A 27855-nucleotide genomic window follows, 5' to 3' on the forward strand; every position below is an offset into this window, starting at 1 on the left:
TACCGTATATGTATAGTATAATTCAATATTTAGCTAATAATGGTAATATACAACAATTGTAGCCCTGAAAAATTCACCAGGCATTTTGAAAGCGAATATGAACGTTGGCATATTAGCACAGGGCAGAAAATGAATGAGAATGGTATTAAAGGGATACTTCAACGAAATTTGAAATATTCCCGTCGTGTTCCAAAATAGGTTAAATATGATCCACAATATCCGTAAATGACAATCGCACGTTTGTATTTTGAGCCTGGTGGCTGTATTTTTCGTTATAAACGGCCGCCCACTCTGGCAAGCGCTTGGAGAAGGCCCAGCGGAGACCACGTGACATCCAACGCAATCGTGACGTAGGTCGTCTCAGGACGAGCAAAGCTACGGCGAGGCTGACGTCGAGAGGATGGCCTAGTCGTTCCAGCCACCGAAGCGGCTGCTTTTGTACGAATTTTGAGTGACGGGATAACCTTCTGTAATCTTGTAGGGGGACAATAGCGACTTCTGCGACACACAAAAGGCATTCTCGGGAAGAGGGGACTTCCTCCTGCCCCTCCTCTCGTCGTGGCCGGAGGCGAGACAACCTCCGTCACTAGCTGTGAAGGTTCCTAGACGGGCATTACAAGCGAGGCGTTAGCGACATCCACCAGGTGCTCTTTGCTAATCGTTTAATTTGTTTTAAAATTCCTTTTCGTGACTTTTTTAACAAGATATACACGAACTCATCTCTGTGACGTCACGGCGCGGTGGTGGCGCGTCGGTCGCACTTCCGGTCTGGGGCTGTGGGCAGAAGTCCCCATGCCAGACGTGTACTCCTGCGTTGTTTTGAAAGGAACCAGACGAAAACCTGCCTTCTCGTCAAAACGCCGCTACTGGGGCCGTACCAAAAGTGTCGAGAAAGGTTTGAAGGTCAGTTTTCACGTGCTCGGTTCGTCCGAGAATCTGGATATGTGCTGTGAAAAGGGAAAAGCAGACGCCGTCGGACAACGATTGCTTGGCCGGGAAGCACTTTGGGTTGAATTCACGGATACTTGTGGTCATCAGATTTATTTGTTTTGTTTCAACATGAACGCCAGAAAACTGTCAAGTTGTGCGGACCACCTGTGGACTACGTTCAGTGCGTCTGCAAGTTCAAACGACCGCCTGATTGTTCGAATTCTGCTCTTTCATACGTTTCTGCTTGTCGTCTGGTCTCTTAGACGACGCCGGTCCGTAGACCAAATGTTGGCCCGGTACTTGCGATAAGAAGTGAGTGCAGGCCTCAAAAGACTTAAATTTGAAGGTTGGTAAGCAGGCTCGATGTAAACAGTAGATACAAGGAGATGTTGGTCATTGTTACCAGTGACCAACACCGACTTCTTGTTATGCCTAATTCAGTTGGTCCGATTCTGCTTGCGATTTTCGGTATCGTCGTCGACCGTCTCAGCTACGGTTCACGCTTTTGCAGCCCGAGCGGCGTCGCGACTGAAAATTCCGAGCGAAATCTCATCATGCGAATCAGGCTTTAGCGTACAATCTGCGGCGTCCATGCGGAATGAATCGCCACATGTCACATTATTCACGTGAAGTTTTGCGGTGTAACGAGCCTCGGTAATTTCGCTGACGCCGCTCAAGTAGTCAGACATCGCCAGGAAGACGTAGAACCACCAATTCGAACGCGAAAAAGGGCAGGGGGACTCACACCGACGCTGACAACATCGCATTTCAATGGTTTGTTTATGGGCGACGGCGAACTTCTTACCCACACCCCCATCGCGCATGCGCGGCGCCGGTGGCGTCCTAGGGGCGCTCCGGGCGCTCCGGTTTGTTTGTAAACATGAGTTGGTGTATTGGTATGTTCGATGTGATGCTGCTCCTTTGAACACACATAGACCAAAAAATGAGCGCCGAGATTTCGTTGTAGTATCCCTTTAAATTAACTGTTGGGCTATACTCTATTTCACCTTATGATGTATCGCAGGAAAGGCTAGAAGCGCGAGCTCCCTGCTCTAGGGCACATCTCACCGGCACAAGATCTCGCGCGTTAAAAGCAACTCCCAACGCTATGAGCTCGCAAGGGAGGAAGTGGCCGAGTGGGCTAACGCGTCTCAGCTCGGAGCGTGGAGCGAAAGCTTGCGCTGGGAACCTCCTGGGTTCGATCCCCGCCGCCCCCGCCCGTTTCGATCTTGATGAGTTTCGTACCGGCACGCGTTCGTGTGATCACTACTGCGTGATGCACGTTAAAAATCCCAGGTTAGCGGTTGTACCGCACTGGCTAAATTTCTCATCTACAGCTAAGAGACCGATTACCCGTTGAGGCGCATCTCCATCAAGGCTGTATAAACATAAAGAGCAAGCCAATTTTTTTTATGAGCTCGCGCTTCTAGCCTTCTCTGCGGTGCAACATAAGGTGAAACGGAGTATAGTTTACTACAGATAATGAATATCCAAAAGCGTAAAGGACAAGGATAACACGTCGAATAAGACTTATGCGTGTTTCACATGCAGCAATTTTGGCCCTAAAGCGGCGCGATTTCTGCCGTCGCGGCGCTCGTGCCGCAGAATTGCTGGTGCTGGCCAGAGCGCCGCGACGGCAGAGATCGCGTCGCTCTAGGGCCAAAACCGCTGCATGCGAACTAGGCTTTACGCTGTGACTAGAAGCTCCGCCTTCAGCGCGAGCTTGCTGGCTTCCGCAGTGCTATGGTTGCACGTTCCTGCGCGTTCACATTTCTGTTAGCAGGGGCAGACAGCTCGCGCTGAAGGCGGAGCTTCTAGGCTCTTAAGGCCAAATCAACAAATTGTTGTATGTTTATACTGCCAAGAGTTGGTCTGCCTCAGTGGGTGTCTGGTGTCTCAGCTGTGGTAGAGCAATTTCGCTAGTGCTGTACTATCGCTAACCTGAGGTCTTTAACGTGCACCACGCAGTATTGGGCAGGAGATCGAACTAAAGGGGGCGCTTTGTCGAGCTTGTTGTCCACACAGCCCGGTGTTTACTAACACAGCAAAACAGAGAACTTGAACCTCGCCTAGTGCGGTCTTGGCACGAGCGCTTCGCTTTGACCAGTGCCTTTGACGCACGAGGAGCGACCTTGGAATCGATTTCTTCGATTTTTTGGATCAAAAACAAACAACAAAATTCAGTTTGTTCGCCACACAGTTGAAGCATGCCGCTAGAGGCGTGTCTGTTCGATCTCCTCCCCAATAGTGATACTACGGTGTTCTAGAGGGGGTTGTAGTGGCAAGAGCGGCGGCCGCTTTGTGAAGATTTTGCGCGTAGACGACACCATGGTGCTGCTGTTCTGTGCCCTGTCAGCCCTATCATCAGCGCTGTTCGGCGCTTACTACTGTGGTTTGACTGGAGCTTTTCGCGGTGCGAAACAACTGCTAATGTTGTTCTGTAAACTCTGTTTCACCTTATGATGTACCGCAGGAAAGGCTACAAGCGCGAGCTCCTTGCTCTGGGGCACATATCGGCGGCACAAGCTCTCTTGAATTAAGAGCAGCTGCCAACGCTATGAGCTCGCGCTTCTAGTACCACATAAGGTGAAACGAAGTATAGTAAATTGTAGTTCTGCCTTTGAACTAATGCCTCTAGAGTGTGTGCCATCCTTTACTTGAAATATTCGCGTGTTTTGAGGGAGATTATTTAATTAATATCGACTCCCCCCCAGTACTAGTACTGACACATCGTTCAGCAACGCTATCACTTGGGCTGCAGGCTTAACAGCTGCGAAAGAAGTTCTACGGTGCTACATTTCTGAGAAGCGTACCGCGTCACCCTCGTCGTCTTCTTCGTTCATCGCACACGTGCCATTAATTCTCCTAGGGCACAGAACTCCAGCGCCACCCGCGGTATCTACGTCGACCGTCTTCACGCGCTTCATTGCAAGCGCGCTTCATTGGCCCAGTATATTCTAAGCGGAAAAAATTTACCCGCTAAATTTAGCTGAAAAATTTACCTGCTAAATTTAGCAAAAAAATTTCCCCGCTAAATCTAGCGGAAAAAATTCCCCCGCTAAATTTAGCGAAAAATTTTCCCAAATAAATCTAGCGGAAAAAAATTCCCTGCTAAATCTAGCGGAAAAAAATTCCCCGCTAAATGTAGCGGAAAACATTTCCCTGCTAAATCTAGCGGGAAAAATTTCCCCGCTAAATTTAGCGGAAATTTTCCCCGCTAAATTTATCGGAAAAATTTTCCCGCTAACTTTAGCGGAAAATTTTCCCCGCTATGACTAGCGGAAAAAATTTCCCCGCTAAATCTAGCGGAAAAGGTTCCCCGCGAGATTTAGTGGAAAAATTTTCCCGCTAAATGAGCGGAAAAGTTTCCCCTAAATGGGAGGCGAGCAGGAGAGGAGGAGGGGCATAGCCTCCCCTCCGTACCTTCCCCTCCTCCTCCTCAAGAGCTGTGCTCTAATTCGGCGTTACAGGGAGCTGTTAACGGCTTTCATTTTTTGTTTGTGTTGTAAAAAAAATTGGGTTGTGTGTATGTTTATACAGCCTAGAACTTGGTGCCTCCAAGGGCGACGAGTCTCCCAGCTGTAGATGAGCAATTTAGCCAGTGCAGTACAACCGCTAGCCTGGGATCTTTAACGTGCACCACGCAGTAGTGATACACGACCGCACGCCGGTACGATGCTCATCCAGATCGAAACGGGCAGGGGCGGGGATTGAACCCAGTATCCTGGATTCTGCAGCGCGAGCTTTCGCTCCACGTGCTCCGAGCTGGTGTGCGCTAGCCCACTCGGCCACCGATCCTTTCTTTTTTTTTTTTCTTTAATACATGGAAGATTGCGCTAAAAATTCAGGTTACAAGGGCATAAGGTGAAAAGATGACTATGCACACAGTGATAGAAATGAGATGAAAAGTTAAGGTGATTGTCTTTCTGAACCACAGTCCTGGAGCACATTTTCACTCATGGCACTTCACAAACACTAACAAACAACGTTTCAGGTACGCAATAGTCTCAAACATTTCCAGATATTAAAAATCTGGAAGTCTTAAGCACGCATCAAAAAGAGGAAACCAGTCAGGCACCGGTTGGTGAGCTTCATAAACACTTCTTACTTTAGATATTTCTTCTAGAAAAATGGATTTAGTGGTTCGTGGTGTGTCTGCATTCCTGTCAATCATCCGGCATCTCCAGAGGCTGTGTAGGCCTATCAGCATGAATAAATCATAAGGAATGTTTATTTCGGTGGGGACGTATAGAAAGCGAATACTATGGTCTGTAAAGTCTATGTCCTTCTTAAAAGTTCGTTGAAGGACATCCCAGAAGAAAACTGCATCTGTACAGTAGATAAAGCAATGTTCTATGGTTTCTGGTCGGTGGCATAAACGACAATCAACCGACCACGGTACGAAAAAACCACGCTCTTGGAGCCACCATTTTACTGGAAGCGTTGATGTGTGCAACTTAAAGAAAAATGTTTTAGCACTCGGAGATACGCACATTCGTTTCACTCGTTTTAAAACATCGCGTCCTTCACAATCGCTAAACCGTGTTCTGTATAGGGGAATAGGAAAGACACTTTCAATTAGGGCTTGTGATAGTCTTCTTCTTGATACCTCAAAAAGGAATTCTAGCGAGAAGCGGACTTTTAGAAACATGAAGGTATCGACTATCTCTTTCCAAAACCCCCCGAGTTTGCCTGGGGTAGAATTTGTTGTTGAAATGATCATGAAGGGCAAGTGATGTGCTAGTTTTCTTTGAACTACGGTAAGCAGAAAAGGATGGGATAAATGCCTAAAGAAAAATAGTCGCGAAACGAGCTGTCGAATGAATAAATGTGCCAGACCTAAGCCGCCAGTTTCCAACGAAAGGAATAAGTTGTCACGCTTCATCCGTTCCCAAGATGAGCTCCAGATGAAGGTCACAAAAATTCTGTGGAAAGCTTGTACTTTTGAACGGCTACAATGTAATACTTGTAAGGCATACATTAGTTTGGACATTAAAAAAATGTTACACGCTGCTGCTTTTGCGAAAATGGAAAGATCTCGCGCCCTCCATGAAATGATTTTCGTTTGATCTCAGTTACAACAGAATTCCAGTATAGATTATTGGATCTTGTTTGATCTAGTGGAACGCCAAGATATTTGAATGGACAACAATTCCACGACAACCCAGCAAAACGTCCTGGCATAGTTGCCCACTCCCCTATCCAGAAGCCATTAGATTTTTCGGCATTCAACCTCGCTCCAGTTAGTTCGCAATACTTTTCTGTTACATGAAGGGCTTTTTCCACACTTTCCTTATTCGAACAGAACAAGGCCACGTCATCAGCATACGCCAGTAACTTTACCTCAGTGAAGCAAAGTGTATAGCCACGGATATTATGATTCGTAATAATGCTCATGCATAGAGGCTCAAGGTATAAAGCAAAAAGAAGCGGGGATAATGGGCAACCTTGCCTAACTGAAGATTTAATATGGATGGAATCGGAAAGAGAGTTGTTTACAATTAGCCTCGTGCTGCTATTTTTATAACAGAGCCGAATGCCCTCTAGAAGCATGGTCCCTACGTTTGCGTGAGAAAGTAGTTTGAATAAAAATGAATGGCTTACTCTATCAAAAGCTTTGGACAAGTCAAGTTGAACTATAGCTACTTGATCTTGCTCATCGGATACAGAGTCAATCACAGATCTCGCTACGTGAATATTTGTTTGAATGTTTCGTTCTCGTATACCACAAGTTTGATGTTCTCCAATTTGATTATGTATTACGATGTGTAAGCGCTCGTTTAAAACTTTTGCGAAGATTTTATAATCCACATTACAAAGTGATATGGGTCTATAAGCTTCGACCTTTCTTAAAGCTAATGTGTCTTCTGTTTTGAGAATTAGTACAGTGTGGCCATGATAAAAGGTTGGTGGTAGTGTTTGGTGCTCATATGAAGCTTTAAGGACATCAAGTAGTAATGGACTCAACAGATCAGAAAATTTCCTGTAGAATTCAGCACTTAAGCCATCAGGTCCAGGTGTCTTGTTTGAAGGAAGAGCTTTTATGACACTTTGAATTTCCTGCAAGGTCAGAGAACCATCGACTATTTGTTTTTCCTCGTCTGATAAGGAGGGCACGAGGCGAACTAGCTCTTCTATATCTGTACTTTCTTCGATTGGAATACTCTTCCCAAAAAGACTAGTGTAATAGTCGACAAAGGCTTCTGAAATATTTGGTGTATCTATTCTTGTACTATCTTTATGTTCAATTTCAACTATTTCTTTTGTTAAAGCATACTTTCGCTCATCCTCTAAGGACCTCCGTCCGGGCGTCTCTCCGAGTAGAAATTTTTGTGAGCGCGATCGAATCACTGCGCCTCGATGCTTCTCAGCATCGTATCGCTGGAGCTGTGTTTTAGTCATGTTTATTTCTTCTGTGTATTCACCGGGTTTCTTACTTTCAAGCTCATAAAGCGTTGACAGCATATTAAAGAGAGTCTTTAGTTCTCGCCTTTTTTCAAATGTGATAGTGCTGGCGCGTTCGATTGCCCAATTTTTAACGTCTTGTTTGAACATGTCCCATTTGCAAAATATGTGTAGTGAGGGTATCTGTTGCACTCGTAAAAGGATTTCTGGGATACGGTCAGTAAATATTTCGTCATCTAGAAGAGTTGTGTTTAGTTTCCATAGGCGCCATTCAGGACGTACTGAATGCCGTTTCTTTTCACCAAGGATAGCTGAGACGAGACAGTGGTCTGAGAAAAATACAGGTTTCACTGTGTAATCTGATATAGCCTCATAGAGTTCTCCAGAAATGTATATTCGATCCAGTCGTGCGTGAGAGGAGCGTTGAAAATGTGTGTAATGAAATCTGCTGCCTTTGTGTTCTCCAATGTCAGCTAAGTTGTTTTCGTTAACAAGGGACTGTAGTAACGCTGCACTAGGGTCAAATCTGGCCGTGAATTGGGAACGATCATTAAAATTTAACACACAGTTGAAATCTCCAAGTAGCAGTAATTTTCTATCGGTGCTAAAGTATGGTTCTATAAGTAAAAAGAAGTCATTACGTGCATTCACAGCGTTGGGAGCGTAAACACACATTATGCGCCATTCGCCATTGCCATAAGTAAGATCGCACGCGATGAAGCGCCCCTCCCGATCGGTGGTGAGAGCTTTAGCAGTCAGACCCGTTCCTTGTTTTAGAAACAAAAAACACCCAGCCGAGGTGCCCGTTGCGTGGGTGACACATACTTCGAAATCATTCAGAAAAGGTTTCAAAGCGATCTCGGTTTCTTCCTCGCCGGATAATTTTGTTTCTTGTACTGCTAACACGTCTACCTGTTGTAGGGACATGAGCTGAAGAAGCTGACACTGCTTTCGCTTAGAGTTAAGACCTCTCACATTTAAGGTAGCTACACGGAGCTGAGGGGCGCTGGACATGCAATCGCTTATGGTTGAGCGTTATCGCTCACTGGGGTGTCTTCGACAAGCTTAGGGCCAGAAAGTGGCTTCGAATACGGCTTGTGCCGCGTTCCAGCTTGTCGTCTGTCGGACAGTTTTGATCTAGTTAAAGGGCCGTCATTCAATTTCGCGTTTGTAAGGGCTTCAATTGTGAGTATGGGATCGGCTGCATCGTCAGTTTCTTGTGTTGAGTTACCTTCATCCTCAACCTCGGTGGTGGTTGTTTTCCGTTGGTCGTCCGTGAGAGTCTCTCTGTGCTCCGGTGTCTGAGAAATGTTCAGTGTACTTTTTGGGTTGGTCGGGGGGCTGGCGGGATGTTCTGTACACGCATCGGGAGAGGGGAGGCTTCCTTCTGGCTGTTCTGGCGGGAGTGGCTGAAGTGTAGGGTCTGGAGGCTCAGTCATCATGGGGATATCCCCACTTGGTTCAACCACCTCGCTTGCATCCATCAGGTGTTCTGTGGCTGACTCGTTCACTGTCCCGATCTTCAGCCTGTCGTCGTAGGTGAGGACGCAGTCAGCGAGGCTGTGTCCGTACCTTTGGCACTTCGTGCACCTCGGAGTCTGACATTGACGGCGGATGTGGCCCACGCGGTTCCATCGCAGGCACAGGGGAGGCCGACCGGGGATCAGTAGCAAGCTCTGGCACCCGTAGATAGTCAGTAGGTGAGGGATCTTGCTCACGCTTATGTCGTCTCGGAGCGTCAGCTGCACCTCTCTGTTGAGAGTGTCCATTCCTTCCATTCCTTCGCATTTCCATTTTTCTCGTACGATAGAGCGCACGGTACCGAAAGGTTCCAGTGCTTCAACGACTCTGCGGTTTTCCATGTGGGGGGGTAGCCACAAAAGCCTGAGCTTCACTTCTTTTGACTCTGGGTCAACAACGAGGCATTTTTTGCCTTTCACTTTCAGCTCTTCGCAGGAGACGAGCTTGGATTTCGCGAGTGAAGTCGCACACACAACCATCCAGACATGCGACATTTGGTATTGTCCCATGGCGATGATGTCCTTTCGGTCAATGACGCCACTCAGAGCGTCGTGAAAGTCCGAAGCTCGGTAGGGTCGAGCGGCGAGATCTCCATGCAGGAACACTGAATTCAGAACGAGGTTACCTGTAGGCAGGCGTGGCATCAGCACTCGGTAGTCATTCATCGGAGTAACGGTAGCAGTTGCAGCAGTAGACGGATTACCTCGGCCAGAGGCCGATGTGTTTTCTTGGGCGGAGAACATGAAAACGCAGCCGTTCGAAACGGCGTCTTCTTCTTTCTCCACGGCCACCGATCCCCCGTTTGTGTTGTCTGAAACGTTTCTGCTGCTTTTCTGCCACACGGGGTTGAGCGCCTCGTCCAGCTGCAAGCCATGCAGCTTGACGTTTGAGCATTACATGCCCCAACTCCCACCTTTGTATATAAAGAAAAATAAATATATTATAAACGCAATTGACGCTGCACCTCTTTGCTCTGAAGGCATAATTTTCGTCTTGGTACTAAATCTCCGCTCATAATGCACTTCGCTGAAATGTCTTCCAGCCTCCAGCATTCGTTCCATTTTTCTGCTGGCTGATGTAACCAGGAGTAGAAGCCAGGAGACAGTCTTGTCTTCTTTCGCTCTAGCCTCTCAGACTGTCTTGTCTGAAATGAAGATTACAGTCCACTCCGATACAATAAACTGAACGAAACTGAACTAACTGATGATGCACCTCTGCTTGGGTTTACGTGTGTGCAGGGTGCTGGGCGACGACGAGAAGCGTCCGTTCATGGAGGAGGCCGAGCGACTACGATGCAAGCACAAGAAGGACCACCCAGACTACAAGTACCAGCCCCGGAGGAGGAAAGGCGGCAAGGGCTTCGAGCCTTCCGCGGCGCCAGCCCCGGCCGCCGGCAAGGGCCGGACGGCCGGCAGAGCGTCGGCCACCGCCACCGGCACCCAGCACGGACACGCAGTATCCGCAGGCTCCAGGTTGGTGGTTCGACGAAGTCCTTAAAGGGACACTGGCAGGGCACTTATGCTCGCCGAGGAGTTTATTTGTACACGACGTATGAGAGAGCCCAACCACCCAGAACACAATTTCCGGTTCGGAATTTCTTTCCTTTCCGCCCGAAAACCGCCGACCGAGAACTGGCCGGTTTGAGTCGCGCTCACACTCTTCTCCGTGGCTACGTAGTTTTTTATGATTTAGACACAATCACCGAATATAATCAAAGTCGTGGGCCATTAAAGACACACGCCCAATTTTAAAAATGTAAAAAAAAATATTCTACTCATTTTTGTTACTCTTAAAAAGCTGCAGATACTTTGATTCAAAAAGAAAAAAAAAACGGTAGTAGTTGCACAGCCACGTGACTTCCGGCAACTCTCTCGTCTATATTTCTTCCTTCCCAGTCCAGTTTCGGTTTCGGTTTTGAGCAGGTGTGTTTATTGACTTTATTAAGATACACGTTACGCTGTAGCAAAATATTTGTGGGGTCTTCTTCTAACATCACAAAAATCGCCTGGCAAAAAAAAAATTGGGGGTGTCAGTGTTTTTTTTTTTTTAAAGGATACCAAACTTCCAAAAGTATTTTAAAAGGGGTACTGCGGCGATATTTTTAGCTGCCCATATTAACTATATTTTCTTAATACCTATCCTTTTTCCTTTCTGTCATTCTATCCTCCGAATTTTCAAATGTTATTGCGAAATCGGCAAAAGAGGGCGATGCCAAAACTTACATTCAAATATGCACACACTTTTCAGTATCATGACGTCACTGGCAGGCAGGCTTGCGGGTCAAGCTGGTCGCGCAGGAAGTTTCAGAAACAGAATATACCGCGTACTTGTTTCGTTCTGCTGCGCGAGTGCTCGAGCCACCTGCCCAAGCATTCCTTTAACATATTCAAACTCTTTGTAGCAACTTGGAAACAAAACTCTAACGTCCAAAGAGTGAACCCCTACCTGCCGCTGGTCACTGTCAGCAGTAGAGACTTTCTTTTTGAAAAAACAAAAAGTGAATGAGGACCAAAATTATAAATCCAATAAATTCTCCAAAAGACAATTAATGGGCCTAATATTTGGGTTTTTAGTTTAGCTGTGTTCATTGGAGAGTTGAGCCAATTTTGAGGCAAATCGGGAACCATGAAAAAAACGGCAGGAGTTGTAACTGCCGGCAGCAGGTACATCACAAAAGTGCACCGAGAAAAAAAAAATTAGCGCAGTATATTACGTCGCGAGAAACATTTTGATCCTCTCACTACACTCGCAGTTTGGGAGTGGATTTTTTTTTTTTTTTTAGAAAAGGCTCAAGCTAACCCTACTTTCCTGCCTCCAAAGTGTCACTTCCCCAACAGCTCGCTTGCGTACTTGCAATTTCTTTCCCGTCTGCTTGTCTTTCCCTCCATCCTTTCTTGTCAGCGCAAATACATGACTAGTACGTAAATTCATCGCACCCCTGGTGGTAATCATTCGTGCTCGTTGATTCAGAAAAAAAAAAAAAAGCGAACTTGGTGAAGCGAAATGTGCCATGCAGAGAAGGTACGCACTACGCCGCGTATAGCCACCACAATGACCGCTGATATGACGTCAGTAGAAGCCGCGCTTGCATGGCTTGAGGAGCATATACAGTTGCTCTAGAGTATACAGCTAATATATACAGTTACTCTAGCGTAGAGTAACCATAATTCTCCGCATTTTAGTTTCTCTGCATCGCTAGACAGCGTATATGCGTGAGTTCACGCGCTCCGCTGGTCCGTTTCATTTCGTTGAGCACTGCACGTGCTCAACGGCATGGCCACCACAATGGCCGCTGATGGGACGTCAATGCAAGCATGTTTGTACTGAATGAATTTCCCGGAACAGGGGTCAGCCATCGCACCTGTCGCCACACCAGTCACACCAGCAACAGCAACAGCAGCAGCAACAGGAGCAGCACCTGCTGCACCAGCAGCCACCGCACCAGCAGCCGCCTCTTCAGCGACCGGAGTGCGCGGCGTCTTCTGTCGAACCGTGTCCATCTTCAGAGCAGCGGCACGTCCTTCAGGACTGCGGCTCTGGACCCTGCTCGTCGGCATCCACGCCTCCGTACGCCAGGACGGCTCAGGTAAGGCACATGCAGCCCTCCGGCACTTACTACACTCATCCTGGTCCATGTAGACCATGTGCAAAAAGAATTACGATCCTCTGTACTTATGACCAATTATCAAGCTTCCGTCATATTGAAAGGCTCCTATAGTTTCATCCGAAAAACACTGGTCGCGGTCAAGTGGGAGTCATAAACCTAAAATATGATCCCGTACTGCCAATCCAGTCCCAACCCTTTACACAGCGTATCCAATAAAGGCCGTTCATTTACCTGGATGGCCCATTCCATTCCTTCGGTGACTAGTCTTGCTATCGCGTTGCTGGCAATCCATTCTCCGCAATCTCGCGGTCATCTTTCTTATTTTGTTGTACAGAAACTAAACACCAAATAGATTAAGAGTGAGGTGGAAGATCCTCCTACATCTTTCCGCTTTAGCAGAGTGAACGCTGGATAAGAAGTCGCCTCCTCTCAAGCTTTGAGAACATGATAGCGCTTCAAGACAGGGACTAGGGTAGGAACGAGACAGCACAATGCGCTAATCTCAACTGGTTTAATCGTCAGAAAATCAGGGGTATAAATATTCTGCATCATCGCGCCATTCAACCAATCCCATGCCACGCCAATGCTGGCAAGGTCTCTTTGTCGCCCAAATCGATCGACGCCACGCTGATACATCAATTCCCGTAGTTTTTTTTTTTTTTTTTTTTATCAGATTTGCCTCTATAATTTCCCTTACCGTCTTATCTCTATGTTTTTTAATAACAGGGCAGAAATTAAATTCAGGTTTGTACCCACAGTCATGGCCGTGCATTGAGAAATGACCGTAACGCTGTCCGCTCACTTTTTGGTTGTGTTTGCGTAATCCATCATTTAGACATCTCCCCGTCTGTCCCACGTACTTTTTGCCGCACGTCAGCGGGATCTGATAGACAACTCCTTCTGCGCATTGTACAAACGGGCTGCGATGCTTTTTCACGCAGCCAACCGGTGGTTTGCGGTAAAGGTCCGTCCGTTTGCACAACTTGGCAAGTTTTTCCGGTGCAGAAAAAAAACACGCGAGCATTTACGCGGTTTGCTATCTCTTTTGAGATTGTGCGCGGTTTTGTGCATGTAAGGCATCACCGCCACTCTTTGTTTCTTTTGGGCCATATGTTGATATTGACTCGCTACTACTCGTAGCCTCTATAAAACCCTTTCTGCAACCGACACCAGGAGCGTCCTCGGAAAATCGGCTGTCACCAAGCTTTCCGACTGTTCCTTTAGACCAGAAGACATCGCATGATGACACGACCTTCTGATGGCATTTACAGAGCGCAAATTTACAACTCCTCTCGTAACGAGTTTCGAACGGGGTGAATTGAACGGCAACAAGGGCTTATTAGCTCTCGGTTGGTATTCCAAACACACATGTTGCTCCGAAAGTGTGAGCCTGATATCTAAAAACTGTTTGACGTTGTCCACACGTACTTCGTGCGTAAGCTTGAGAGGATCTAGGACGTTACTAAAAACCGTGAAAAGGATGTTCACCGCCGAGGGGAAGTGAGAAACATCGTGGTTAAGAAAAACTAAATAATTGGCGACAAATCTAAAAACCTTGCTACCATGAAAGTCATTCAGGCGTTCCGAGAGAACTCTGTCATGATGGGCTAAAAATATCCCGCTCAAAATTGGAGCTAAACACGAGGCAACTACTCCTCGCTTCTGAATATACACTCCGTTGTTCCCGGTCAACAAAGGTCAAGTTTAGATAAAATGTACTGCAATTCGAGAAAGTCATCTACAGCCATTCCTGCCGCATTCTGCAACGCCACCACCCCGTGTTTATCGATGCTTTCTTCTACGCAGGTCTGTAGTTTGTCGTGCGGTAGGGAATAGTATAATTATTTGTGTCTAGTGAGCAGGCTAGGAAGCCTTTGTCCGCGTTAGCCTTTAAAAAATATATGACTTCATCCGAGCTTTTGACCTGAAACGGGTCGTCATTACAAATGCCTTTCAGCTTATCTTGCAGAAAGAGTGCTTTCAATTTCTGCCATGTGTCTCTCTCCGAAACTATCACTCTTAACGGGCAATCAACTTTATGCGTCTTAGCGCTCACCATCATCTGTAGGCACTCCCTTTTGGTTTTGTGAATACTCTGTGACAACATATTTATAATTTTAACCTCTTGCACAATTTTTTTCCCTCTGTCTTTAGCTTAGATAAAGACACCTTCTGACGGTGATTGAAAACTGTCGAAATAGCCGAAGGGCCTTACTCCCGAATTCTGCTTCCGTTAACACCACAAACCCTCCTTCCTTGTCGGCGGGAATGATAGACAATCGGCGCTCTTTCAATAGCGACACCACACGCTTAAATCCTGGGCCTCGCGGGTTTGGTGTTGTTCCTAGATAGCACGTCCACTCCCTCCGAGATACAACGTTCAACTTCGCCGTCTGGTGCGCACCTGGAGACTTGGCGGACCAGGCCCAAGAGTTCCGGAGCGTTCACGTTCGGCTCAACCGCAAACTTTGGCCCTAGAACAAGAACTCGTCTTACATTTTCTGGAAGCCACACGCCACTCACTGATTTGATGTCACACTTGGCCACTGGACGTCGCTTGGGCAAGGTGGCACGTAGACGATGCAATGATTGCTGCCTGAGGAGCTCTGTGGTCCTGTCCACGATGCCCCAAAATTCCCTGATACATCTGTTGTCCTGCAGGTGCTTGCTGGGGTCTCGAAAAACAGTACACAGTAAGCTTCTGTACAGTTCTGTCTCGTTCCTACTCTCGTCCCTTTCTTGAAGCGCTATCATGTTCTCAAAGTTTCAGTACCAACTCGCCCAAGAATCCGCATTACTCCTCTCAAGCGTCCGCTCTGCTAAAAGGGAAAGGGTGGGAAAAGCTTTCACTTCACTCTTAAGCTGTCACCGACTATAGTATAATGCAAATTGAGTTTAATGGAGATATGTCTCGTCCACAGTGGAAGATGGCAAAAACAATCCAACATAGCGGCTCCCAGTGTTGTGATAATAATAACTGACAGGACTTTTTTTTTTCTTTTTTTCTTTTTTTTTGCATATGGCTTATTGGTCGCGAGATTCGATCCTCGCGCACACGGCGATGAGAAAACGAACTACGCTCCGTGTGCAGCTTTGCGCACCAAGAATCCTGGAGACCATGCGTTTGCCTTAAAGGCTGACATATAGAATCAATCGCCTTCTGCCAGGACGAAAACCAGTTCCTAATCTCCTTCTCTCCATTTTTCTCTCGCACTCTTATCTCCTTTTCTGGAGCTCTGGGCTACTCTCCACAGAAGAGACGTTTCTCTCTTTCTCAAATGGAAAGTAGAAATTGAGGGAGATGTTTCCTCCTTTCTGGCTGCTCGTCGGTCTTTAACTCCTACCGGAGTAAAACGATGAGAGCAGTTTTCGAAACTAAGCTCATTCCCTTAGTTTTGACAGGAAGACAACTGTGAAAAAGAGAGCGAAAAGTACACGATATTCAAAACGTAAACAAACTGTCCCACAATAGAAGTCACTTAAGTTATTTCGTTGTTACCGATTATACCCAGCAAGACTACTACGGAACTCTTCATTTTTAATTATTAAAAAATGAAGTGAATAAAACTAAACGTATCATTACTCCGAACGCTAAATGCACACTCTGAAGGCCCGTTCACACTCTTGCGACCATCTATTGGGTGGCAGTGTAAACTTGGCGGTCCGGCATATTTTCTATTTCTCTCGCGCATTATCCTTTCTTTCTTGGCTCGAAAACTTTTTGTCCACGTTATAAGCGAGCCTTTCTTATAGGTATTACGAACATTTGACCTCGGAAATCCCGCAAAGCTTTCGCTCTAGTGAAATGCAGTTCCAGGGTCACCGCATAGATGGCGCCATCGTGCCAGTGTGTTCTCTCGTCCTAAGAAACGTTAAGGGGTTTTAACAAGTCGCGGTCTCTCTCTGTCGTACTCGGTTGAGAGTGTGAATTGGCCTTTAGAACTGCGTGCCTTGGAACCTCTTACAACGAAAGGGCACACTGGCGCCATCTATTGGGTAGCAGTGTAAACTTGGCGGTGCGGTATTTTTTCTATTTCTCTCGCACATTATCCTTTCTTTTTTGGCTCGAAAAACTTTTTTCAACGTTATAAACGAGCCTTTCTTATAGGTATTACGCACATTTGACATCGGAAATCCCGCAAAACCTTTGCTCTTATGAAATGCAGTTCCAGGGTCACCGCGTAGATGGCGCCAGAGTGTCAGTGTGTTCCCCCGTCCTAAGAAATTTTAAGAGGTTTCAGCAGGTCTCGTCTCTCTCGGTCGTACTCGGTTGCAAGAGTGTGAACGGGCCTTTAAATGAACCCCTTAGTAGTGACCAGTACCGTATCTGTTTTTTGTTTGTGTGATGCGTAGATTTTCGCAGAAACAATTCGTAGAACAGCCCATATCGAACATCTTATTAACGTGTTAAAAAGAGCAGCTTGTCTTTATGTTAGAAATCAGATATGCAGAGGTTAACCGCCTCGCTAATAAGTATATCCTTTAAGAAAATAAAAAAACTTACTAAAGAAAAGATGGAAGCAGCTGAAAAACGATCCAAGATGGAACTCAAAATTGCGAAACTAACTTCACGCGATAAGAGCTTGCTCACCCTAGCTCAGACTTGCACGGCACCCATTGCAAGTGATCAAATTGCTTGTAATCGATTAATTTTTAGTGATATTTGTAATCATTTCAAACATTTATTAAGAAGTAATAACAACAGCAATATGATTATTACCATTTCTAATGGCGTCCACTGTTCGAAGAAGTTTCCCACCAAAGAATTCTCAAACCAAATCTCCGACAGGCGGACGGTTTACCAACATTGGAGGATTAAGACGATAACTACAGGGTGTCTCAAATGGCGGCCAGGCTCTTTAAAAAGACCGCAAAACTCGGTTTCTTAGCCTATCGCGCTACGATTTTGTGCAGCTTTGCCCACAGGAGGTGCATTTTTTTCTAAAACAATTTGCAGAGAGAAAGCTTGCCTGAGGAAAAAGATAAAAAAAAAAAAGAAAAAGTCTTAACTCTTATGGAAACGCAGCGAAGTCACCGGTCTTCAAACAATAGAACGCCCTATTGTTTGACGGCTGGAGGCTTCACTGCGTTTCCATAGGAGTTAAGCCTTTTTTACAGCGGAACTGTTAAGGGCTAGGTTCCCCAGGATCGTGTCCGTGTATGTCAACAAAAACATACCTGGACAGCTACCGCCATCTATAAGCGACCGCGGCAAGCACACAAACAGTATGGTTTACGCCGTCGCTCGTAGATGGCGCCAGCCTTTCCAGCTATAATAGAATGGATAGTTGGGCGCGTTGGTGGGAATTCATCGTAGGAAACAGCGCGAAAAACAGACGACGACGAAGAAGAAGCACACAGTGTATCGAGTACAGCTCCGCTGGTCTTCCTTCTTCACAAAAGTGGAAAGGCTGAACGTTTTTTTTTTTTGTTTTTTTTCTTTTTTTACTTTTTCCCCAGGTAAGTTCGCTCTTTGCAAATTTTATAGAAACAATGCACCACCTGTAGGCAACGCTGCATAAAATCGCAGCGCGATAGGCTGAGAAACCGATTTTTGCTGTCGATTTAAAAACCTGGCCGCCATTTGAGACACCCTGTTGTTCATAATTCGGTGATTCTAATGCAATAATCGGCAGTAAAAAAAAAAATCCGTTTTCAAACCAGCAGGAAACTGTCCTTTTGAACATCTGAAGTAATCCCAGAAATAATCGCCAATAACCTTTCGTCTTCAATAATTGAGCAATTCGATTGAATACTTTTTTAAGCGAGAGTAAATGTAATTGTTATTGATTACTGTCTTATTTAGTAACGTCTACAAGATTACCCCAGCTGCACTTCGTTTTGCCGTGACTTGGCAATGAATGAACGTTACGGCCCCTCGGAGCCAATCAAAGCCGAGGAGGTAATTGCACGTGACAGTTCCTACCGGTGGTAGAGGGGTGAGAAGGAAATCCAATCAGTCAGAGAAGAGGAGAAGGAAAAACTCTCCTCTTCCTCGGACCATTTTTTGTCGGTCGCAGACATCCCTTTTCTCCCCCGGAAGTCTGTCAGTGAAAATTCGTAGAAAGGCGGTTTCGCTTTCTTTCCCGCCCGTTTCTTTGACAGCGGTTCAGTCGCGTTGTCGGTTGGCGGGAAAAATAAACAAAGACAATTATTTTGCATACCTTACGAAGTACGTGTCACTAGTGCTGCATGCATCTCAGTTACGTGTCTCCCTTTAACACGCTGTTTGTCTCACTGGGACGGTAACCCTTGCCGTTTGCAAGTCACGGTACGCGAGACCTCTGCTGCCCTTCCGCCGCGGTGAGGATTCTTTTTTTTTTTTTTTTACCCATAGATTAGTCTAACTTTAGCAGTCAGACGACAACAAGCCGGCTGTATTCGGTGCTAACGGCGCGGACACTGGTCTAGCCGGTTTTAAACCGAATCGAGTCACGCGAGATTCTGTCTTGCAGACAGGTGGCAAGAGCGAGCATTCGTTTATTCGAATCGCGAACGCCGCCTATAACAGTTTATAGATATCCGATAAGCGACCCCAGGAGTGTAGCGACTCTCAAATATCCTATACAGCGAGTACGTTCGTCTATTTCTTGCATAGCCGGTGCCGCGACGTCACACCGCCGAGCTCTGGTGGGAAGGATAGTGGGTAGCCATAAAGGCTGGCGGCCTTCGTCTCTGTCCACTCTATTCGTCCAATCAGAGCGACCAAGGCAGCGGCTTCAGGGTCACGCGCTCGGGCGCCGAACACCGGCGTGTCGTTTGCTAGTCCTAACAATGACTGTATTTTCTTTTCGGTGGCTTTCGAAAATACACCGGTCCTTTTAGCCTTTGAGAAAGAGAGAGGGAATACCTCGAAGGGTATACGTTGCGTCTGTCGACTAATACCCCTGTCATACGGGCACCTAAAAAGACCTTTACGCCAAAGGACCTTTAGTGTAAATGTCATTTAAGCAGTGCTTCGTGAACCTCAGTTCCCGCAACTCCTTTACGGCTGCTAAAAGCGTTTTCTCGTCAGCAGCGGCTACAATAGAGAAGAGAATTGAAATAAAAGATCGTTCTGATATCTAAAATCAATGTTTTTTTTTAATGTTTATTATTGAAAAAGAGAGTTCTGCGTATATTCTGTACAGACCTCGCTCTATTTGTAGTTTTCTGTACTCACGGCCCCAGCTTTTTAAAAGGCCGTGTCGTCCCGCAGCTCGCCTGCTCGCATCGTCCGCTTCGGCACTTCGGTTTTCCTCCTCTAGATTTTCCTTACAACCATTGTTATCTAGCTGTTATTTCTCTACTTTATATTTTATCATCTCTTAATAGTGTATTGCTAACTGTACTGTGTGTATATATATATATATTTTTATACATATATATTTCTGTATCTCACTCTCGCGTCGTGCGATATGTCGAACGAGGGAGGAGCGTCCGCGACTATAGACCTTTTCCACAAGGGCGCCGCCATCTTGAATTGTCGTCACTTCCAGTATGGGCGAAAACGTAACTTTGCCGTTGCCACGCCAATAGAAGACATTTAGGATATAAGCCTAACCGTCACACATTCTCGTTTTGGCTCCACTCTATTTTTTGACTGGTTACAGGTTGAAACGTTTTACTTTTTTTTCGTCGCCCATACTGGAAGTGACGACAATTCAAGATGGCGGCGCCCTTGTCGCCGCGCTTCCATTGGAGCGTTGAGGCGACCTGGGTGCTGATACGACTTTGGGAGGATCGGCTGGAGGACCTCCGACGCATGCGATGAAACTCAAACGCGAGCACGACGCCGAACCGAACACGGCAAAAGCGTAGCAGAAACACGGAAAAGAGCGGGAGCACTGAGCAACGGGACTGAGTGAGCGGGAGCACTGAGCAACGGGACTGAGTGAGCGGGAGCAATTGGCAGGAGACGCTTAGGGTTGCCGCTGATTACAAAAAAAAAAAATCGTTCAGCCTTTCCACTTTTGTGAAGAAGGAAGACCAGCGGGGCTGAACTCGATACATTGTGTGCTTCTTCTTCGTCGTCGTCTGTTTTTCGCGCTGTTTCCTACCCACCAACGCGCCCAACTATCCATTCTTCTGTGATAGCTGGAAAGGTTGCCGCCATCTACGAGTGACGGTGGCAAGCAGACTGGTTGTGTGCTTGCCGCCGTCGCTTATATATGGCGGTAGCTGCCCAGGTAGGTTTGTGTCGACATACACGGACACGATCCTGGGGAACCTAGCCCTTGACAGCTCCGCTGTAAAACTTAGCTTGGGTTTAAAGCGTACTTTGTTGTAATCACTCGACTGAACTCGTCATTTTGGCCTTTTTACTATTTTGTTTGCTCAAAAAAAAAAAACGTAAAAATTATTTATATGGCCAAAATATTATTTTTTCTGGCATAAACGTGAATTATACGTTTTAATGAGCTACGAGACTTCAATCGCTGTAAACATCGTCAAAACGATATTTACTTGCGCTGTGTGGCACGGTACGACGTAAAGATCCTTTGAAAATCCTAAAGGCCTTTGGCGTAAAGATCCTTTTTGGTGTCCGTCTGACAGAGGTATTAAAGCAGACGCGGAGCAACGAACGAAAATTCCAGTTCCCGCGGCTTATAGATGTTGTCTGCTTCCCAGCCACCGAAGAACAAACAGCTGGGGGATTTGTCGCAGATGTATTTACCATAGTTCGCCGCGCCTCCACTCTGCAGATTCGCGGACGGATCCGCGTAGGTGGAAAGTGGATTTTGGAGCCCGGCAGCGAAATCAACTCGTCGCTGGCGGAAAACCTGGATCAGCCGGGACTCGTATCCAGATTTTCCGGCAGCGGCGAGCCAACTTCGCCACCCGGCTCCAAAATCCACTTTCCGCCGGCGCGCCTCCGTCCGCGAATCCGCAAGTGTAAACGTGCCATTAGCGGCCAGCGGGCGCGTTCATGCACGACTTGCTCGCGGTGTACACGTTTGTATAGTAGCCGCGCTTCAACCGACCGCAGCCGACGATCGGATAGAGATTATGCACAGCCGCCATTAGTTGGTCTCATCGCTTCCGGCGTGAAGCCCGTGATTGGTTCCGAGTTGGCGCCGAGCACTGACGCAGCACTCGTGTGGAACGCGCGCTTCTATGCCAGTACACACCGCATGCTATTAGCCCCGAGAGCGAACACAAGCGTCGCTGAGGTCGCCGCGCCCGCATGAGGTGTACCGTGACGTCAGGGGGAGTACTCCGTTCCGCGATCTCGCATCGGCTCACTTCCCAGCACCGGTTTCCTGGTTTGGCGCTGTCAGCCGCAAGCTCTTCGAGGAGCTGGACTTCCTTTACCTGGTGTGCAAGACGTTGAGTTAGGCCGATATTGACGTGCTTCGGACATTTTATAAGCCTGCTTTTCCCTTTTACCTTTAAAAATGGGTTACAAATCCCGAAACCTGTCGGCGGAGGCAATTCCGCCGATGAACCTCCCCGTCCGTCCACACGACACAAGGCAATCTTGCGAGGGGTCGGTGAAGCGGTGGCGCGAGTGTTTCAGACGCTGGAATTCTGTTCCTTGCACGTTCATGATTTAAGACGATATTACATCCCGCTTTCAAGGCATTTGAAGTGGCATTTATATCATGGGCCTTTGGGTGGGCGGCAAATTAGCTCGCGACCCTGACTCTGCGCTACCACTCTGCATACGCTGGTTCGCAGATGTTTTAAAGGCCCTGCGTCTGATTATCTTGAAAGTGCTCGTGGAACAGGGTTGTTTTACATAAATTTAGCTTCTTCGTGAATTAATTATATAGTTTATACACGCATGGAGGCATATTTCTTAGAAGCTGCACAATTACTGGAAATTAGTTTGTATGCTAGCAGCAAAAACGGCCGAATTGCCCCCAGTTGTCTGTATGATATGTATTGAACTGCCAAACTATGCACGGCAATAGTGCCGTAATATGGAATGTTTATACTTTTTCCTGACATTCTTTATTCCAGCCTTGGGTATTCCGAAAATACACCGTTTAGTCGGAGTTGTCATTTCCAATTAAAAGAGACACTGGTGCAGGTCCCCAAAAGCTTCCTCAGCCTCCAAACTCCCTAGAGCTGGACCCTCAAACATCAGAGGAAAACAGGAGTAAAAGCAAGCATTCGAACGTCTGTCCAGTGGTAGATGCAGCACTAGTCGCAGATAATGTGGAACCTGTGAGGGGCGACAGTCTGCGTGAGAAAAGCTTTTGGTATTTTAGCTTCAGGACAATTTGATTTAAGTAAAATCTAAATTTTAGGGCTTAAGGGGCTAACAACGAGCTAGACACCTTCGCTTACGTTTGTTATTAGGGAGGAGATCGAACGGTGGCGCTGCCTAGCGGCCGCCGTCGGAACTATTCCGCGGGAATAACAATCCCGCTGCTAGTATTCGTTCAGCTATGGAGGACGAGGACTTGAGGTTCGTAAAAGGTATGTGGATAATATTTATCTGCTCCAAAAGCATCTGCGTAGGGGTAGCATAGTCCCTGCTTGTCTCACCTTGCTTTAAATGTCGCCGCATTCTCGTTGGAAGCAAAAACTAACCCACGTGTAGGCACTCGCGATTGGCCACGTCGCTCCGGCTGCGCGCGCCAGGTCGTGCGTGACTGACGCGGTGTGGCGATGTTTGTGCGCTTCCTACGTTGGAGAAACCATATTCACGAAACACGCCATTGCTTTTCAGTCTCCCCGTCCCTTGCAACGGTCATCAGCCACACCGGCGAGAGCAAGGAGGGCCTCGTTGAAAGCGAGGGCGTGCTGAAATGTGATCATGTAATCGAGCGCAGCGTCGCCCCGGAGAAATTTTCCCCAAAACATCAGCCAAAATAGCCATTACATTGTTTTTCTTGAAATGCCAAAATACAGAACACACTGGTGAACATTATAATGTAAAACGTGGCTAATTAGACTGCATATAGGCATTAAACGTTAAAAGTTGTCGTTTTCAGTTTAATGTATCGGTTATTCAAAGGTGCACGGTTCACGAGGAAATATCAATGAGTTCTGCACGACGAGGACTTAGTCACACACACATTTGCGTTGCTCAATCGAAATTATAGGAATCGCAAAATGATTCCCTCAATTGCGTAAATAACACAATACCGAACTGATACTGCTACATATTACGTTCCAGTGTAAAAGATAGCCTGGAATAAAATAGTGATCAAATGATAGCAGTACTTCTCGGTGGCTTCCGAAGCCTCACGACCCGCTCGTGTGATCCCTTCGGAAGATTCTTCGACGGAACGGCGTTGCGTGTCACGAACCTCCTCTTGTACACTGTTATGGAATAAGGTAAGGATATTTTGCCGGCAGCCGGCACAACCACTCGGGGAAATAAAGACTGCCAGGAGTTTCGGACGGCAATGATTATTCTAAAAAAGAAATAAATATAAATCGCCAAATGTTTCACAAAAAAAAAAAAAAAAAGAGGTCGCCTGCTCTGGTTTAAACCTGGGACGCACAGCACGTGAAACTGACACTTTTTTACTCAGCTACTCGCACAGCTAGAAATTCCCGTTTTGACTATTCCTTTTACCTAATGGAAACAACTCCCGGCAATAAATTTATTTTTTTTTGTTGCTCGGTTTGTTGTGCCGGTTGCCGGCAGAATATCTACTACCTTTAAAATACAATGTACGGTTTGAACGGATGTCGATGCAAACATGATTTAGGCGCGTACATGCCTCGTCCATCAGCGTCGTTTGCTTGGAAGGCATCGCTTGAAAAGAGACGACCACACACCACGTCGTGCGCAGTCAACTTCTTCCCTACTCTAACTTATCCACTGCGATTTGATTTTTTTTTTGGGGCATGAAAACGATCAAAACTGATTCCAGGCTCTAAACCATGCTCTGAGCACTGCGGTACGCCAACAAGAGCGTACTATATTCTAACAAACCTGCAGGGAAGGCGGCAACAACACGGCAGCCAACGGCAGCACACTGGAACGCCGGAGTTGTTTTCCATGCAGGCGGTACTTGTTTTGGTGAACGCAGCGCCCCTATAGTTCGATCTCCTCGCCAATACATTACTTGAGGGTTGATATATACAAGTCCACAGATACCACCCGTGTAGTCCATTGAAATACTATCCGAATCCAGCAAAGGTCAAATGCGAGTAATGTATATAATAAATGTTCCTTGTTTCTTTTTTTCTTTTTTTTTTTTTTTTTTTTACTTTGCCCCTGCACTTGGGCTGTCTTACTTGTAATTCTCTCTTCATGGCCCAGACTGTATTTAACATGTTGCTCGAGCAGCATGCAGCTTTTCTGCTTCGGCGATCTTGTTTAAAAACAGAGATACAAAAAATAATATACATAACCTGCCAATTCATTCAGACCATCAGCAGCATTTATTGTACAAAATGTAAATCTATAGTGATGCTCCTGCAATTGTGGCCATATTTCTTTATTTTCATATACCACCTGTGATTCATACGTTGCCTGCCCTGTCAACCATGCTTAAAATGTTGGTTGAAGTTTCGCCTGTAGCTACAGGCCATCCCTCAATAAAGGCTCAAATAAAAATTTACACTTCCTACGAAAAACATGACAAAAAAATTAAATAGAAACGAGCTCGCCGTCAGCTATAGCGTCGTCACAGCCTCCACAGTGAGCCGAGTCGGGGAAAAATTGTCTCCTCGGCCGTGACGTCACCCCGGTTCGCCGTAAGGGGGCGCCACGCGAACTTCTCGGGACTAATCAGGGGGGTAAAGGTGGGTGAGGAGGAGTGGCGAATCCCGCGCGCCGACATCCTGGGTCCCGAGTGAAAGATCGCGAAAGAGAGCGACAGAACACGAGAGAAAGAAACCAATGTTGCCAGCTGAAGGACGACAGTCCCAATGGAAATCGCGAAGACTGAAAACTCTCAGCAATATAAACAGTGATAATTTAACGTTGCAAACTAAATTCTGAGCTATTCTAAGGTTTATAAAAAGCAGCATACTCATTACGCTGCATTAACTTCCCTTCTGTCGAAATCTCGAAAATCTGGTAGTTGCGCGGTTTCGTATCTGGTTTAGTTTCGTATTTCCGGGCGCGGTCACGACCGGAAATACGAAACTAAACCAGATATTCGAAGCCGGGTATATGGTTTAGTTTAGCCTTAACGCGAGGCCGTACATCTGCGCGCTATGCAAAAAGAAAGCTTCGAAAGGAACGCGAATATCTTTCCACCGGTAAGTTCGTGGATTGTTGAAGTTCATGACACTGCTCTGATGATATATTTGTGAAATCGAAGGCAGTTGGTAACCATGTGGGACCCCGAGGGTCTGCCTGCATACTCCGCCGCTTGCGGCAGCCAGAATGCATGGGAAAATGGCGGACCTTTTCCTCTAGAGTTAGTATGTATGATCTCTATGGGGCTAATATAACGGAGCGCTCGTGTCCAACGGGTGCTAACATTGCAGGACCAACTAATGGCGGCCGCACATAATCATTTCGAAAAGGGTCTAGTAAGCGGCTCCAAAGATGCCTCGTCACGGCTCTTGTAGTCTTTGCAGCAGGGTTGTAAAGTACCTAGGTACAAATAACTGTAAATCGGTATCTAGGTACTTTTTTGTACCTGAGGTACAAACCTAGGTACTTTCATTTCTCAGTATCTGTATCTTAGGTACATTTTCCAGTAACTTGTAACTAAGTGAAGTTACTTTTTACAGGTACTTTTATATTCACTTCTTCAAAATCGTAGAAAATACAATATAACATATAACTGAAAATAAATTATAATTACAGTCGTAAAGCAATATAACATCACGTAGTGTTTCCACGCAATAAATCGAACTCAAATTTTGCTCTTTACAAAACTGAAAATGTTTGTGCAGAAAAAAAAAACAAAAAAATCTGGGAGGACGATTAACCTTCGCCTTTATGAGTTGAACGCGATAGGGTTATCGGGCCCCGTTCGCATGGCCTTCTCAATTGCTTCTCATGCTCTTGAGTCACACAACGACCTAGTCCTTATGATACAACACTCCCGGCGCAATCGAGGAGCTTTTGCCAGTGGTTTGATGCCATTTTTTGCCCCGCAAGGTTTATTTATGGGTTGCTCAGCACGCGCTAACAACACTCAATGCGATAATGCCTTTACCCTGACACAAACAGACATCGAGGCACTTTAATGACGGCAGGATCGCAGTGCCATTCCCAAGCCCTCCGTTGCCTCGCCGGTAGCTTGTCTGGCTCGCAACCGAAGGGTCGTGGGTGCGATCCTGCGTAAATTCTTCTAATTTTTATTTAAGGCAAATGAATTAGTTTATCAAGTGGGATCATTTGAAACATGCGGCGACCATTAATTCGTATGTCTTTAACCACCTTCATTCCACGCGTACGTCACGTTTCACATGAGCGTTGTGGGTTGTTTGAAATTCCCGCGCGAAGTCATGTGGCTGTGACGTCACGACCCTATCGACCATTCAGGAATTTTCCGTCACGCCACCGACGCCACCGACATCCAACGGATTTTCTGTGACACGAGCTCCTAAACGCGCTCGCCGTTAAAATATTCTCTGCCTTCCTAAGAACATTGACACCAATAAAGCACGTTTATCAAACTTGTTTTTGTGTACATCCCAATATACAAAGGATTTACTTCCAATAATAATGTGACAAATTTGACAAAAATACTTGACGTGAAAGTAAAAAGTACCTTTGAAGTAACTGTACCTGTATCTAGGTACATTTTTAAGCGAGTAGCTAGATACGCACCTAGGTACATTTTCGTATGAGTAACTGTAACTGTATCTTAGGTACATTTTTGAAGTAACTTTTACAACCCTGCTTTGCAGGTTGAGTTGAGCTTGCGTGGTCAATAGTCTGGTGCCCGAACAAAGCGCTCTCCATCTATACATTGTCCACAGGCTAGCTTTTCAAAGCCTGTCAGTTTTCACACGAATACATTTGGACATTTATGTTACTCGTTGGCTGACTAACCCCGCATGCCAGAGTGCATAACGAGGGCCCAATGGCGTGTCGTGCAGGGCGTGCCGTCACTGCAGAGTCCTCCGACGCCTCCCACGACACCGCAGCAGGCTCGCTTCGTCACCTCGTCCTCGGTGGTGCACGATCCCCTGGCCCTGGGCTCGGCTCTCCAAGTCGACTGCGCACCTCAGCACAGGGGTCAGTATCCCAGAGCCGTCCTCAACGGCCCACTCAGCTCCCATAATCGTATGCCCCTATTCACTGGCGGCCACAGTCGTGTCATAGCCTCCTATACTGACAAAGCCTGGCGGATCGCCACGAGAAGCGGCCGCCGAAATGGAAAAGGTAGAGCGGCAGACAACGGATGAGAGGAGAGCCACGTGACTGGCGCCCCGCTGTGGCGAGACGCCGAAACACACTCCTCCCGAGCGAGCAAGTGTGTTTCGGGTCCTGGCCGCTGCAAAAGCTGTGCGCTGACGTCCGGGTTCTCCGAGAA

The 27855-nt window shown here is 46.6% G+C and overlaps 2 protein-coding genes across 2 annotated transcripts in view; one reads left to right on the forward strand and one right to left on the reverse strand.

Moving 5' to 3' along the window:
- Positions 1 to 27855, forward strand: part of LOC8032395 (transcription factor SOX-10) — a 60550-nt gene that overhangs the window by 31126 nt on the left and 1569 nt on the right. The window contains exons 2-4 of the mRNA XM_042294768.1: positions 10095 to 10328; positions 12202 to 12442; positions 27419 to 27605. Of these exons, the coding sequence (XP_042150702.1) occupies positions 10095 to 10328; positions 12202 to 12442; positions 27419 to 27605 (662 nt within the window). The remainder of the gene's footprint in view (positions 1 to 10094; positions 10329 to 12201; positions 12443 to 27418; positions 27606 to 27855) is intronic.
- LOC120836857 lies at positions 4878 to 5926 on the reverse strand. The gene has a single exon (XM_040205942.3). The coding sequence runs from the start codon at positions 5921 to 5923 to the stop codon at positions 4955 to 4957; it is 969 nt and encodes a 322-aa protein (XP_040061876.2). The 5' UTR covers positions 5924 to 5926; the 3' UTR covers positions 4878 to 4954.

The sequence above is a fragment of the Ixodes scapularis genome, unplaced genomic scaffold (assembly GCF_016920785.2).
Source record: "Ixodes scapularis isolate PalLabHiFi unplaced genomic scaffold, ASM1692078v2 PGA_scaffold6__148_contigs__length_123643588, whole genome shotgun sequence".
Classification (NCBI taxonomy): Eukaryota; Metazoa; Arthropoda; class Arachnida; order Ixodida; family Ixodidae; genus Ixodes; species Ixodes scapularis.

What these genes read in the sequence shown, in the direction of transcription:
- LOC120836857 (XM_040205942.3), bottom strand. Translation starts at nt 5,923, where the DNA reads ATGTCCAAACTAATGTATGCCTTACAAGTATTACATTGTAGCCGTTCA.